At 63.4% G+C, this 15252-nt stretch overlaps 1 protein-coding gene across 1 annotated transcript; it reads left to right on the top strand.

Moving 5' to 3' along the window:
- The first annotated feature begins 3405 nt into the window (after positions 1-3405).
- Positions 3406-11874, top strand: LOC117649206 (protein sister of odd and bowel-like). The gene is made up of 3 exons (XM_034391730.1): positions 3406-3784; positions 6054-7140; positions 10858-11874. Exons 2-3 carry the CDS (start codon positions 6137-6139, stop codon positions 11324-11326), a joined length of 1473 nt encoding a protein of 490 aa, XP_034247621.1. The 5' UTR covers positions 3406-3784; positions 6054-6136; the 3' UTR covers positions 11327-11874.
- Positions 11875-15252: the final 3378 nt, after the last annotated feature.

Here is a 15252-nt window from a genome sequence, read left to right as displayed (position 1 = left end):
TGCCCCGGCGACTAAATCACAAGCGCCGGAGCGGCGCTGGGCAGCGCAGGGCAGCCGCCTTGTCAATAAATCTGAGCCACTTCGGCGACTGCCGCAGAAGCAGTTTGTCGTTGGAGGACGTCGCCCTCACGGAGTGCGAGAGTATCAAGATCAGGTCACTATGATTTTTCGTGTCTTATCTGATTGACGTTGAGTTATAGTGCTGGGTCAGTTTGTGATTCCAAATTTCGATGAAAATTAAGCGTGCCTGACAGTGGATGCACTTGTGGAAAAGACTCGTGCTTTAGTGGAGCGTGCTGTGTACCGAGCGGTGTCCACATATACGCACACACAAGCGCGCGCGCTCACTCGGCGTGTGTTCATTGGAGATCCCGTTCGTCAACACGGCCTCTCCGATCGGTCTGGGTCATAGCGCTCTGCGCTCTGGCAGCTCCATCAGCGTCACGGGCCTGGCAGGCAGGCCGACACTACTGCCAGGGGCCATCGCCAGGGGTCAGGCTTGACGCCGCGGGTTCAACTCTCGTCGGTTCTCGTCCGCCGGACCATTTACTCAACCTGAAGAGTCCATCGGGGCGCACACCGACCCGACACGCCGCGCGCACCCCGGACATCCAATTTCGAATTTGGCGGTGAAACCGGTTGGCGCGAAAAAGAAAACAGAACGGCGGCCGGTCTCCGCAGGACGCGGGATAAAGCATCCTGTCGACGCCTGCAGGAAGAGCACGTGCCTTTCGGGCCTTTCAGGGCCCCCCGTGGGGGCCCCTCCTGCAGCGTCGCAAAACCGTCTCGCCAAATCGCAGGAAAGGAGAGCGCTCTATGGGCTTCCTCGGCAGGTGCGTGGACGAGGCCGATGAGCACCAGCGCGTGTCTCAGCGTCACAGCGGTCGCACTTCCGACGGCCCCGCCGCCGCGGCCCGAAGTCGTGGGGGGCTTCGCCAGGTAATTAGAATCACAGTGGGTCCCCGACGGGCCCGGCGCACGGGCGGGTGGCGGAGCGGCGGCACGGCCCCACCGGCAGGGGCATCCAAGTGTCAAGCGAAGGCAGGCTGCCCTTGCCGTACCACTGTACCATTCTCGTCATCATGCCGATAGCAATCCGCCCCTGCGTCTGTACCGCGCAGGCAGCGCGGCGCACGCGGTGCACGGGATGTGCATGACTTGACGCAAGTGTCGCGCCCATCGGTCGTTGCCCCGCCACCGCGGCCACCGCGGCACTGCACTGCCGCCCCCAAGGACGCCCACCACGCCCACACACGGCGCGTGCGCGCGTACTCCTTCCAAATCATTAATTAACGTGTCGCTTGTTGCCGTTTCCGCTCCACTCGATTGCGTGATCGGTACAGGCGGGTGGCGCCAAGAGGATAATATCCTTCGCGTGATTCGAGCAACTCACACACACACTGAAAATCGGGCGGGAGCTGGCGTGAGCGAGTACATGTTGTGGACTTGGTGCAGACTTGAATGGACACGACGCGGCGGCCGATGAAAGGGATATCTCGACTGCTGCGCTCCGAGGTGTTCTCTGTCCCTCCCGGTTTGCATTGCGACTCTCTCTCTCTGTCGCACATGCCTGGCCCCGCGGGGCACCGCCCGGGCAACGCCATGCCGGGCTCCACGACGTCCTCAGGCCCTCGTTTACCGTCCTCGTCTTTCTCTGTCTGGCTCAAGGGGCGCTGGGCCATCCCATTGATGCTGCACGGGCACTGACCAGTGCATGTGTGTGTCTTTGCGACCGCTGCGTTGCCGTGGGTGCGACAGAGACGGGGTTACTGGGGGCCGCCGCGCCCCACCACGCCCCGCCACGCCCCGCCACGCCCCGCCACGCCCCACCACGCCCCGCCGCGCCCCACCACGCCCCGCCACGCCCATTCATTGTCTCTGGCCTGCTGAACGGCCGGAAAGCCAAGCTCGGCACCGGCAGTCGAACCTGGATGCCGTCCATCTCTCGCTCTCTCCCCGTCGTGCTCTCCTTTCCTCCCTCTATTCCTTTCTCTCTCGGTCGATGGCAGCGGCTGTCGTTCGGACAGGGATCGGCCGAGCGGCACAGGGCTGCATTATTCCGCCGCGAGGGCCGCACACCGTCGGCCCGGCCACCACGCACACCGTCCTGATGGTGGACGCACTTGCGCGGGTGGCGGCTGGCAATGTTCAGTTCGCCTGGCCATCCTTACGACGCGGCGGTGATTCATGTCCAGAACGGAAGTCGCTGTTTGTGGCGGAAGGGAGGAAGGGGGCCCTGGCGGACTTCCCGAAGTGCGGCCGAGGAGGCCTTGTCGCATCCGGCGGGGGCATCGCGCGAGGCGACGCCGCGGCGCGAACCCGCGGGCAACGCGGCCGCGCCTGAGCCAATATTGTCCCAAGGAGGAGCACCGCCGCGTACTGCCTGCTCCGCCCGCTCGTTTGAAGAGGCCGGCAGCCGCACTGGTCGGGCCACGCTCTTTCGACGAAATCGGGAAGGTGACAAACGTGTGTGACGTCGGGGACCCCGCCGGCCGGTTGGTCGGTCGGTCTGCTTGGCTTGCTTCCGGACAAACTTGTCGTGACTCATCGCGGGCCGTTAACGAGTACGCCCCACCCCGCCACGCCCCGCCACGCCCCGCCACGCCCCGCCACTCACTGCCCCTCGTGAAGACGCCCGCGGCGCTTTCCCGCGCTCGTGCTGCATCCCCCGCGTCCCGCCGTGCCCCTCAGCGCGGTCATCCTGGCGCGGCACGCCACGGCGCGCGTGCGGAGCGCGCGGGGCACTGCCAAGTCGCCGGCGAGTCGCTCAGGTGACATTATGCGACGCTGACGTGGTTTGCGCGCGCGCAGCTGGACGCGCTCGGCAAGCCTCTGCAGCTTGCAAGGACGCCGCTCGTCGCGTCTTTGCGGACTCGGTGATTTAGGGCGGTGCGGCGACCAGGCGTTTACACTGGACCGCCGACTCTGTTCCAAGCGGCAGCTCTGACGAACCTGTGCGAAATTGACTGATTTGAAGCCGTGTGTGGAAGGTTTGCTTGACGTATGTTTATTTTTTCGGGTCGTCTGTTTGGAATGCCCGTCGAAGATATATCGATTTTGCGGTAGATGTTTATTCCGAAAGTGTGCACATTTAATACATAAATATGAGTAGCCAACTTCATTGAACAGACAGCTGGGTACTGACGGCGTGGACGCTACGAGAAAGAGAGAGAAGAGAGAGAGAGAGAGAGAGAGAGTCGAGACGGCTCAGGCGGAGGACGCGGGGGGTCTCCAGTTGGTCTGCGGGGCCTCGTGGGGCCATCCTCCGGTCACCCCTTCCCCGTCGCGGACCGGCCCGGCCCCCTCCCCTCCCCTGCCCCCCACCTGCGCGGCGTGCTGCCAGCTCGGGCCGGCCGCCTGGATGCTGCGCCGCCTGCGCCGGCCGAGAGTCCTGCGGTGCGCCGAGGTGGCCCCGCCGGTGCTGGCAGGCCTGGCAGGGCAGGAGGCAGGGCAGGTCCTGTGAGTCCTGGTGCTGCCTCGCCGCTCCGTCCAGGACCTTGCCAGGACCTCTTGCGCGGAACAGGCTCCGTGCTGGAGTTAGCCGCAGACAGTCAAGTCCCGGCGCGCGCTCCGCTTCTCCGCCATCGACGCCGTCCTCCTCGTCGTCGTCTTCGCGCGTGCCTGTGTTGTGATTTGTGTTGTGTTGTGACTATACAGCGTGTGACAAGTGCGACACTGCCATGGTGGGTGACGGCCCGGATAGGGAGTGACACGGTGTGCCGCGGGACGCTGCTGGACGCTGCACTGCTGTCTCCGCCATTCAGCGCAGCGATCTCCCAATCAGGTACAGTGCCATTATCAATTAGTTTGTTGTTTGTGTTGGTGCGTGGAAGTGAGTGTGAACGAGAGAGAGTGCGGGGGAGGGGTGGGGGTGAGCATTTTGAGGTTAGGTAGGGCGTACCCTGTATCTTGGTGACAGTGACCCTTGCTTCTTCTTACTCTGCTGTCACTCCTCTGGCGCTGATGCTTGACATTCCTAGGGTTTGTCGTTAGACAACTTAAACTGTCGCCGTCTACGTTTGGCTCTAGCTGGAGAATTCATATAAAAGATTTGTGATTCCACTTGTGTTATGTGAGGAGCATATAGACGCCCTAGGTTGGCTCAGTTAACTCAATTCTCGCGGTTTAAAATGAATGCTGCCGAATTACTGTCAGTCCTCCAGCATCGCAAAATGTCGCTTTTGCCCAAAGCGGCCCACCTGTTGGACCATGACTCACCCTCCCAGCCCCCCTCCCCTTTATTAGCTGATGACCACACCTCACTCACACGCGCATCATCCCTGCTGGGCTCACATTAGCCTAGCCCCTTAGAGGAGCTGCTGACGCTCCGTGCCCCACACGGGAGAAAATTGGGCAATGATCCTAAAACAATGAAATGCGGCGTGGCGCAGGCAGATGGTCCAGACAACATGCGTTGGGCCGGTTGGGCCGCGTCAAGCTGGCCGTGCCTGCCGTTGCCTGCCTTGCCCACGTCATGGTGAGGAGATACGTATCAGGAAGGTCAACAAGGGACACCCCCGCACCGCACCGCCCTCACCCCCTTCGAGTCGTACACGGCCCCTTGCCCCGGCAGCCTCCCACAGAACCAGGAAAGAAACAAAAACAGAAAAGGCTAGCAATCGACACCCCGGGGCGAGTTTAAGGGTCAGCCCGGGCAGCCGTGAGTGATGTTGTGGGTCATAAATGTCTCTGCAAAACGGAATATTATCGACACTTTGGCTGCGCTCCCGAATCCCTGGGTCACGCCCAGGGCCGAGCGAGTCCCGGGTCAGCCGGGCGGCTGGAAAGGCTTGCGAGGGATGTCGATGGGGACGCCTGCTTTCCCGAATAGGGTTTCAATTAGGTTCGATCTGGTGCCTCCAGACTCCCCTCTTGATCAGCTCCACCTCGAAGGAGAGTTCCAACTCATCGCGGTCCTGCAAAAGGGTTTTTTCCACTCCGCGGAGCCGCGCCTGTTTATATCGCTGGGCGTTATACGACTGTTTTCACCTTAATAAAACATTGCCGATAACAAGACGGGGCCGGCAAGCGGCACCATGAATAATTTCGAATATTACCCCGAAACGAATGGTGTACCCACGCGTCACATTTCCGTATAAATACTCCCGTTTACGAGTGCGGGAGGCGTATTAATTAAGGCGGGGAACTGGTTTGGCGCGGACGGGCCATTTTGTTTTTTCGCGTGTAGGTACGCGGCGTGGCGGCGCGGCGCGCAGGGCCGTCGTACGACCGGGTCGTTTGGCGCCCCGACGGCCTGCCGGCCTGCCGGCCCGACGCCGCGGCCAGGCGAAGCGAAGCGCGTTGAGGCGCACTTTAGTGTCCGCTAATTATTCGAAACAGCGTGGCGCACGCGTCACGTCGGCGTCCGTGACGGGCGGACGAACGGACTGACGGCCGCCGTGTTGTCTCAGCGCCGTCGTCGCCGAGACCCCTGTACCCGGCTGCCAAGGGCTGACCCTCTGTAAAATTTTGTGCTCAATGATTCTGTGAATTTCGACGTATTTGCCTCACATGTTGCCTCCAGAATTGGAGCGTGTTCAGATTTTGTACCGTGAATGTGGGAAGTTGTTCCCCCTCGCCGGCTGTCCGCGTCCCGTCGTGCGGTGTTAAAACTACCTAGTGCCACGCGGACAGCCGGCGGCCACGGTTCCAAAAAGGCAGTGCTAAAGCGTCGTGTGCCGTGGACGGTCGTGGACTTGGTCGTGGACGGACTCCGCGTAGCGGTGACGGCGCCGGAGAGGCCGGCCGGCCGTGCGCCGAGCCTGGACTCCAGGCTGGAGGGCCTGGAGGGCCTGGAGGCTGGAGGCGTCGACTTTATGGCGCGGCCGACGCGACTTTACTCTCTGGACTGCGGGATTGCGCCGGGGTCGCTCGGACCGTCGCGGCCGTATAACTCCCAGCAGGCTGGTTCCGAGCGGCGCTGTGTCTCCCTCGCACTCTGAGGGCGTCCCGGACTGGCGCGAGAGAGACAGCGCGACGGCATTCTGCGAGGCGAGGCGAGGCGCGCTGCGCGCAACGGGAATTGCACTAATGAGGCGCCTTGTGTGTTGCAGGAAGACATGACCGCCTGAGCGGCGCCGCTCCCCCACCCCCTCGCCGGCCGCCGCCAACCCCATGGGCCGCCGGCCCGCGCGCCATGAAGCAGTCTGATATGCACAAGCAGATATCAGACAAGGCAAACAACAATAGCATCATCAGCAACAACAACGAGGACCTGAACGGCACCGCGGACCTGCTGCGGTACCTAGCCATGTTGGAGGCCACGTCGCTCAACTCGCTGAGCGGTCTTTGCGCGCCCGCGGAGGCGGCCACCCCTCGCGGCTCGCGCTCCGCCGCCATGGTCTCGGGGGCGGCCGGGGGCGGCGGCCTGCTGGGGGTGGGGCTGGCGCTGTCCCTGCAAAGCGTGCTGGTGTCCTCGCTGCAGCAGGCCGCCCTGCTGCCCCCCAACTCGGCCGCCGCCGCCGCCCTCAACCTGCAGGCCCTGGAGTCGTACCTCACGTTGCAACGGCTCGCCGCCCCCGGTGGAGCCAACGCCTCCGGCGCCAACCCCTTGCCACTGGACCTCCTGCGGCTGGCCACCGCCACCAGCCTGGGCGCCGTCAAGTCCGCCCTCACCGCCCCCGCGCCGCTCGAGGCCGCCGCGTCCCCGCCACCCTCGCCGGATGCCTCACCCTCGTCCACGGTGGCCGCGACCGAGCGGACGCGACCCTCCTCGCCGCGGTCTCCGAGCGCAGACCACCGCGACGACGACCTCGAGGATGGCGACGATGATGTCGGCAGGACAGAGGACAGCAGGACTAGTCAGTTCCCCGCCTTCCCCGGGGACAGCCCGTACCCGACCGCCAAGTACCGGGCGCCCCCGCCAAAGCCGGCGACCCCCGCGACGACCGCCACGGCGTCCTCGCTGTCCGTGTCCTCCACGGCCACGGCCCCCGTGGCGTCCTCGGCCGTCAGCTCGTCGGCGGGCGGCGGCAGGGCGTCCCGCCCCAAGAAGCAGTTCATCTGCAAGTTCTGCAACCGCCAGTTCACCAAGTCCTACAACCTGCTGATCCACGAGCGCACGCACACGGACGAGCGGCCCTACTCGTGCGACATCTGCGGCAAGGCGTTCCGCCGCCAGGACCACCTCCGGGACCACAGGTACAGTTTTCTTTTCTCGAAAGCCTCGCGACGCTCGCGACGTTGGCACGGGCTGTGCGGCGCGCTGTGCTGCCGTCGAGGCTCTCCCACACTCGTGCCGTGGGGGTGCGAGAGAGACAGAAAGCGGTGTTCGGAACCGCTTGGCTGCACGGTGCCGTATGGCGGCGCGGTAACTCACGCCGTCGTCACGTGACTCGCCCGCATGCGTCGCCGCGGTCGCGTCACAGCCCGCCGTCACGACGCCGCGATTTAGTAGCCACGTCGCCGCGCCCGCCCCGCCCCGCCCCGCCCCCCGCCCCGCCCCGCCCCGCCAGCGACACACAGTATCCGTATCCTGATTGGCGTTCTTCCCGTCGCAGGGTTCCTTTACCTCTGCGGGTGGTCGCGCGACGCGATCAAAGTCCGACCGGAATTTCTCTGCGAAAACCCTCTTTGAGGTATCTGGTGGCACTTTCATCTCTGTGTGGCTCTCCGCGAAAACCGATCTCTCGCCCCGCGAATCGCCTCGGTAATCGAAAAACATCCCGCCGGCGGGGCGATATGGTGTGTGTGTGTGTGTGTGTGTACGCACGCGCGCTTGTGTGTGTGTGTGTGTTCGGATTCACGCGTCCGGCCGCGAGGATACAGTACATCCTGGACCACACCACCCTGCTGCACGGCGTCAAAATGGACTGTGTGTGTGTGTGTGTGTGTGTCGGCATTAATGCTGAGCGTGTCCGTCCGCGGCGGTGGTTTATCTCCGCTTACAGTACGTACTCACTCCTCTGACTTCTTCGGCCGGTTGGGTGTGTACAAGTGTACAAGGTGCAGCCTGCAATGAATGAACCGCGCCGAGGCGTCGACGTGTGTGTGCGCGTTCGTCTGTGTGTATGTGTGCAAGCCTGTGCATGTGTGCGTGTGTCTGAGTGAATGTTAAGGGCTGGCCCCAACCAGCCGGACGGCCCCGACCCGACCCCAAATCGGCGGCCACGCGCGCCAACAAATTGATGTCGTACTTCCGACCAAAAGTTTATACTCTTCGCGGAGTGTGAGCAGAGTGAGCCCCACGGTGGGGCCCCACCCGGCCGGCCGCCCTGCCGGTCGCCCTGTCTCGTTGCTTTACCGCCCGGTTATCGATACGAGCGAGCCGCGGCGTGGCGGTGAGTCACTCGCGGTCGTCGTCAAGGAGCGCGTCAGGCTGGGCGGCACGCGGCGGCAGCGGCGGCACGCCTAGGACCCGCCGCCGACTGATCAGGGCTTTCGTCGCTGTCTCTCTCGCACTCGTGGGAGACAGAGCGACGAGCACTGGCGCACTAGAAGTCAATAACCGTGCGTGACCCCGCAGCAGCAGTGCCGTACCGGCCGGGCCGTGCGGTTAGGTGCGCCCGGCTGCCGGCCGCACGCGGTGGGTCCACTGGCGGTCCTCGCAGTGCGGCATGTGCGCCGCGCACCGGTCCGCCGAGCCATAAGTCACTTGCGGTTCAAAACATGGGAAAGGGCGGCGGCGAGGCGCGGCGCTTCGCTGACGGTGCGCGTCAAGCTCGGCGTCAAGCTCGGCGTCAAGCTCGGCGTCAAGCTCGGCGTCAAGCTCGGCGTCAAGCTCGGCGTCAAGCCTGCTGCTGGGAGACGGACGACGACGACGGTCCCGAACAGCGGTGTCGCTTTGGTGCTGGACCCTGCCGGCGACACGCGCGCGGCGTCCGCGGTGGTCCCGCAAGGCGTGGCGACACGGAGGTTGCTCTCTCTCTCGCTCTCATGGGGCGTCCCGTAAAGGTGCGAGAGAGACAGACCGACTCCCGCCGCGCGGCCCCGAGGAACACGGGTCTTCACTTCACTCCGGCCGTATCAGTCCGGATGCGTGTACACACAATGCGTCACAGCGGCGCGGGGCGGGGCGGGCCGGCCGGAAACAAGGGGAGGGGAGGGTGGCACGCGCCGGGGCAGGGTGAATGGGAAAATGGCGAGCCGCCTGGCTTAGCCTGTGCCCCTACTTGTCGTCGGTCCTGGAAGTCGATGCGACTTTCCAAGTAAACGTACTTTCTAAGGAGAACAGGGTAGCCGAGGGTCATGTCGATGTCCAAGCGGACTTCAAAATCGACCGAAATCGATCAGTTGAACATGTAGTCATTATTTTGGCTCTTGTGGTCTCCCGGGGCTGTCACCTTTCATTCGCACTTTGTGCGGGACGCGTGCCGGAGACCTCAACGCGCGGCGCGACGAGTGCTCGACCACCACGCCATCGACACGGCCTTCTCGGCCATCACCGCCGCCATCCTGGCCGTTATCGCGGAGGGGCGCGCGGCCAACCTCCAAAACCACTTTGGCCGGCCGCGTCGGGCCGCATGCCGTCAGCACACTCTCGGCCACCGGACAGTGTGGCGACACACGGACCCTGCGCGCTGTATGGTGCTGCTGACTGCGAGGCATACATCTCGAGCACGCCACACACACACACACACACACACACACACACACACACACCGCACGGGAGGGCACACGCGCGCGATCACCCACACGCCTCGCATTCTACCGGTCCTTCCAGTCCTTATCAGAACACACGGAATGGCAGCCCTGCGTTGAGCTTCGCGAGGTGCTGTATGTATTCCCTCCATCTGGGCGGTCTCGGCGGAGAGCGCGCGCGGATAAGTGAGTCGTAAAAATAAAATCCTTTTTGCTCTGAGCTCCATTTGGGTCGGCCTCACGCCGAGGTAGGCAACCCTTCCGACGGCAGACGTTGAAGTACGTGCGACGGCCTTGCTCGTATCCTTATTGGGGGGAAAACTGTGATCGGTCTGTCCGCCTGTCTGTCCTCGCTGTCAATGACTCGGGTGCATAAGCAAGGCGACACCGATGCACCGCGATCACCCATTACCCGCCCCATCACCATCATGTCGGCGTAACTCCATTGTCATTCCGCCGTCGGCATCGTGACGGGCTTGGGGCACTGCTTGTCGCCCTCGAGGTGCCTTCGGTCCACGGCCTCGCGGATGCTCGCGCGCCGTCACACACCGTCGGCCGGCGATTCGACAAGCGCCCACGCGAGGCTTCGGCTCACGGCGCGGTCCTTGCCAGTGGCTTGCCACGCCGTGACTCCGTGCCGCGGCGTCGTTTAGCTGCGGTCCAAACAGTCTCTCTCCTACTCTAACAGAACGCCCTGCCAGTGTGAGGGAGACAGCGAAGAGAGCACTGTTGGAAAGCAGCACGCGGTCCAGCAGACTATTCCGCAAGAGTCGTTTTCGTCGCTCTGACCCTCTCGCACATGTACGAGACGCCCCATGAGAGCGATCGAGACAGAGCGACGAAAGCGACTCTCGGAATCAGTCTGCAGGCCGGGCTCGCGGTCCGGTTGGCGGTCCGGCTCGCGGTCCGGCTCGCGGTCCGGCTCGCGGTCCGGCTCGCGGGGCGCGTCCCTAAAGCGGCACGTCCGGCTGGCCGGCACGACTCAGCGTAGCGGCGGCTCAAAGTGCAGCGGGGCGACGCCGCGGCAAGGCGGCACCGCGGCCCGGCACGACACCCACGTCTCGAAGGGCCGCGCGCCCAGCCCAGCCTGACATGCCCACTGTTGTCTGGGCGCGGCACTGCCGACTCGCAGTGTCTTTACGGGCCGTCGCCGCCGCCCCTCCTCTCCACCTTCCCCTCGAAGCACGTGCCCGCGCCGCCCTGGCTTCGAATCCTGGCGCATCTCGTTTTGTTTTGGCCGATTCCCGCAATCTGACCGCAGCGCGTTGCCTGTTGCAGGTACATCCACTCCAAGGAAAAGCCCTTCAAGTGCCTGTCCTGCGGCAAGGGCTTCTGCCAGTCGCGCACCCTGGCCGTGCACAAGATCCTCCACCTGGAGGAGTCGCCGCACAAGTGCCCGGTGTGCAGCCGCTCCTTCAATCAGCGCTCCAACCTCAAGACCCACCTGTTGACGCACACGGACATCAAGCCGTACCACTGCGCGTCCTGCGGCAAGGTGTTCCGCCGGAACTGCGACCTGCGCCGCCACTCGCTGACGCACAACCTGGGCGCCGCGGCAGCCGCCGCCCTCGGCGCCGGCCTCGGCGGTCTCGGGGCCGGGCTGCTGGGCGTCGACGACATCCTGGACGACGACATGGACGACCTGGACGACCTGGACGACGACGTGGACGCCGGCATGGCGGGCCTCGACGCCGACGAGGTGAACCCCCTGGCGTCCCGGACGGCCAGGGCCGCCGTCGCCGAGTGACCGCGGCCTCCGCCTCAGGACCTTCGCGCGTTTCGTGCAGCGAACTGAGACTGAGAACGAGGCAGAAACCGCCACGTGTACATTGTTGAACGAACCCGCCGAAGATAGCGCGCTGTCTGTGAGCGCCAGCTGTTGTTGCAACTGCCCTGTAAAATATGATCTCAATGACTGTATATACTGTTTGTGTTCGTTGTTTCTCTGTACAGCTGTAACTGAGATTTCGTTTCTCCAGAAGTCTTTATGAACTATGAAAACTATGTGATAAGGCACGTGAGTGCTGTTTAATGCAGGCGTAGATAACTCAGTTTTTCTGCAGTGATGTGTTTGATTTAGTTTTCAGAGGTTGTGTTGAAAACCGTGAAACGATTTGCATTTTTTTGCATGATCCGTCCAGGTCTGCTCTCTCTAAAATTTTCTCTTTCAGTTTTTAAGATATGTTTAATGTTCCTCAAATTAAATCCTAGCCACTGTCACCGCGCGATTTTGTACTAGCCAAGATAGACGTGACGCTGCTCGACTGTAAAATAAAATTTGTGATAAAAAGAGAATTGTTTATGAAGATTATAGAATTGTACAAAACCTGAAAAGAAAGAATAGAACGCAATTTGGATAAAAAGCCAGAAAAGCAGTTTGTGTCTGAAGCCCCGCGGTGTGGAACCTAGCAGCGATTGCCAGCAGGGCGACGCGACGCCGCGACAGAGCCGCGCGAAAGAAGAACACGGCGGCCTGCAGACTGAGAGTCGTTTTCGTCGCTCTGTCTCTTTCGCACTCGTGGGGAGTCCCCTAGAGGCGCGAGAGAGACAGAGCGACGACAACGACTCTCAGTCTGCAGGCGCGGCGCGACACTGCAGCGAGCAGGCTGGCTCCGGGCGGCGCGTCGTCGCGCTGTCTCTCTCGCACTCGCGGGGCGTCCCGTAGTCGTTCGAGGGAGACGGAGCGACGAACGCGCACTCTTTGGACTCGACCTGCAGCACGGCGCAGCGCGGCGCAGCGCAGCCAGCCCATAAAGGATTTGCATTTCATTTGAGATTCAGCGGGCGCTCCGCGCAGCGCCTGTTCTGTCTGCCTCGACCCTCGCCTCGCCGCGGCGTCACCTCGCTGGCTTAGCCTGCTTCGCCTCCACGCGGCGAGGCGAGGCGCGCGACCCCCGCGACCGCACCGCGCCCTGCGGTCGCCACGCCCCGCCACGCCCCGCCACGCCCCGCCACGCCTCACATACGCGTACATGCGTGCTGCAACACCTGTTCAAGGCCCTGCTGTTGCTCGTCCCTGCCTCGACCTGCTGCTGGGTAGAGCGCGCACCCCGACACACACACACACACACACACGGCGTTGCGAAATGCCTCATTGCAGAGAGCGCTGTGTTTGAGCTTTCTCGGAGCGCGCCGCCCACCCGCACTGCTGCCGTGTTCTCGCTCCATCGTCCGCGATGTGCGCCGCTTGGCGTCGCTGTGCCCGATTCCGAGGCGAGGCGCTGTTCTTTCATTCGACGACGTGCGACGAAACCGGAAGCCCAACTTGTAAAATGCTGCGTTAGTTAGGAGCGCGTTTGGACGGTACGTAGTAGTTATTTTGATGTTTTTACTTTGATGGAAGCGAATTTGACACGGCACGTGGACTGGACGGCGCGACGGTGCAGACGGCCGGTCGAGAGGGAAGTGGCTGCGTCTGGCGGTCCGAGACAATGCCTTCGGCCGCGCCTTCGGCCCCATTCGCTCGCGATGAACTGCCTGGAAAGGGCGCGCGCGTCTGTGTCTGTGTGCGTGTGTGAGTGTGCGCAGAGTGGTCAATGAAATTCCTCGCCCAAAATGATGGAGTCGTCGTCGGGGTGCTCGGTGCGGCGCGTGCCGCCGCCGTCGTGCTCCACGTACTGCAGGACCGCATTCCTCCACGCGCGCGCGGCCCCGCACGTCGCCGTGTCGCGTGCCGAGGCCGCCGTCGACGGGCACCCTCGGCGGCACACTGCCGCGTTTCCTGTGAGGCGTCGTCGTTGGTTGCAGCAATGCGAGCAGGCGAGGTGCGTCGCGGTGTTTCGTAGAGCACACTGACGGCAGTACGCGCAGGTCGCACCCTGCGGACCGATTTCGAGAGCCGTTTTCGTCGCCGCGTCCCTCTCGCACCTACATCGGACCGGACGCCCGATGAGTGTGAGAGAGACAGAGCGACGAAAACGACTCTCGGAATCAGTGTGCTGCACGCCTCATTAGTACGCCCCACGGGCCGCGGCGCCGCGCCCCGCCATCTCATCGACGCTGAAGCCGGCCGAACCGTGCTCTGTCTCTCTCTGCCTTGCGCGGTGTTCCGTAGAGGTGCGAGAGAGACAGGACCACTCTGTTCGGAGTGAGCCCGCAGTGCGAGTCGAGGACTATACTTGATGGAGAAAGTTTTGGACAATGCCGCGGCGGACGTGTCAGGCTGCGGCGCGTGCGCGGTGTGCTGGCGTTGACGTCTTGCCGCGGACGGTCCTGGACGCGTAGTGTCTCGGCGTCTTAGCGAGGAATGTCCTGGACGCGACGCGCGTTTCGGCTTTGGTTTTTCGCCGGTCTCATCAATGCTGCAACACGACGCCTGTTCCTGCCGCTCCGCGGCGCCATCAAGAAGTGGGGCTCGACGCGGCTGCGCGGATGGCGACAGTCGCGCCTTGCAACGTACGGCGGCGGCCTCGGCGCCATCGCGCACGATGTGACTCGCCATGCCTCATTGCAATGAGCTGCAAAAAGAAATGATGGCGACGGTGAGCTGACGCCGCCGCCGACGGCGTGAACCGAATGTGACTTAAGACAGTATCCACTGTTCGCGTAAAAAAGCTAGTTCAGGCGTCGGGTGCAAAAAGTCGGCCTCGGTTTACCAGTCGGGCCTGTACTCGGGAGGAAGTAAATCTCGACCGGCAACTAGGCCGGGTCCGTAAAGGCCAGTTTTTGCCCGCCTGTCGTCGCCGTGGAGTCCGCGGCGCTGCTGACGGCTTCCTCGTGGGTCGGCTTCTTCTGCAGCCGCTGTGGCCCCGCCCCGTCCCGGTCAAGGCCTCACCGCCCTGTAACAGAAGCCGGCGGCAGGTGTTGGCAGCTGCGTCTTATGCAAATGATAAGGGAAACGGGGATTACGGCGAGCCGGACCAGCCGGCCAGCCGATTCCGGACGGCGCGGGCCTTCCTCTCTCTCACTCTCTCTGGGGCGTCGCGTGTGGGTGCGAGAGAGACGGCAAGTCGTGCTGTTCGGAACGGCTCTGCAGGGCCAGGGCCAGGGCAGCCCTGCAAGGCGGCGCTCGCCTTACCGACCTGTCAGTAGCCGTGTTTTAGCGGTGCAGACCACCGGCGCGCTACCGAGGGCGCGCGGCTTGGCTTGGCGGCGCGGCGTCAGGCGTAAAGGCCCCAACGCGCGGAGTATCGCCGCGCTGCGCCGCGCTGCGGCCGGAGAGAACGACTCGACGGGCGTTTGACACCGCTGGCCCACAGCAGACTGATTCTTCGTTTTAGTCGCTCCGTCTCTCTCGCAACTATGAGGGATGGCGCATGTGTGCGAGAGAGACAGGAGACGCTGCCTCTGCGTGGAAGCGAACCGAAAGCCGCCGACCCGTGGCAAAGCAGGCTTGCTTTCGCAGGGCGTCGCAGGGCGGCTAAACACGTTCTGCGAGGACACAAAGAAGGCGCAGCAGTAAGTCGGCTTCCCTCACGCCACGCCGCGGCCCTCGAGGGCGTCCCCGTCGACCGCCTTCGAAAACAAGCCGGCCATCCGGCGTGTTTGCAAACCGCACGGCGACCCTTTGGCTCGCTTTGGCGGGACTCCAAGCAGTAGACTGATTCCGCTCCGCAGAGTCGTTTTCGCCGCTCTGTCTCTCTCGCACTCGTGGGCCCGCCGTAGAGGTGCGAGAGAGGCAGAGCGACGAAAACGACTCTCGGAATCGGTCTGCTGATCATGCCGTGCTTCATT

The sequence above is a fragment of the Thrips palmi genome, unplaced genomic scaffold, assembly GCF_012932325.1.
Source record: "Thrips palmi isolate BJ-2018 unplaced genomic scaffold, TpBJ-2018v1 HiC_scaffold_10, whole genome shotgun sequence".
Taxonomy (NCBI): domain Eukaryota; kingdom Metazoa; phylum Arthropoda; class Insecta; order Thysanoptera; family Thripidae; genus Thrips; species Thrips palmi.
Note: the sequence above shows the minus strand (reverse complement) of the source record. Positions and strands in the feature narration are given on the sequence as shown.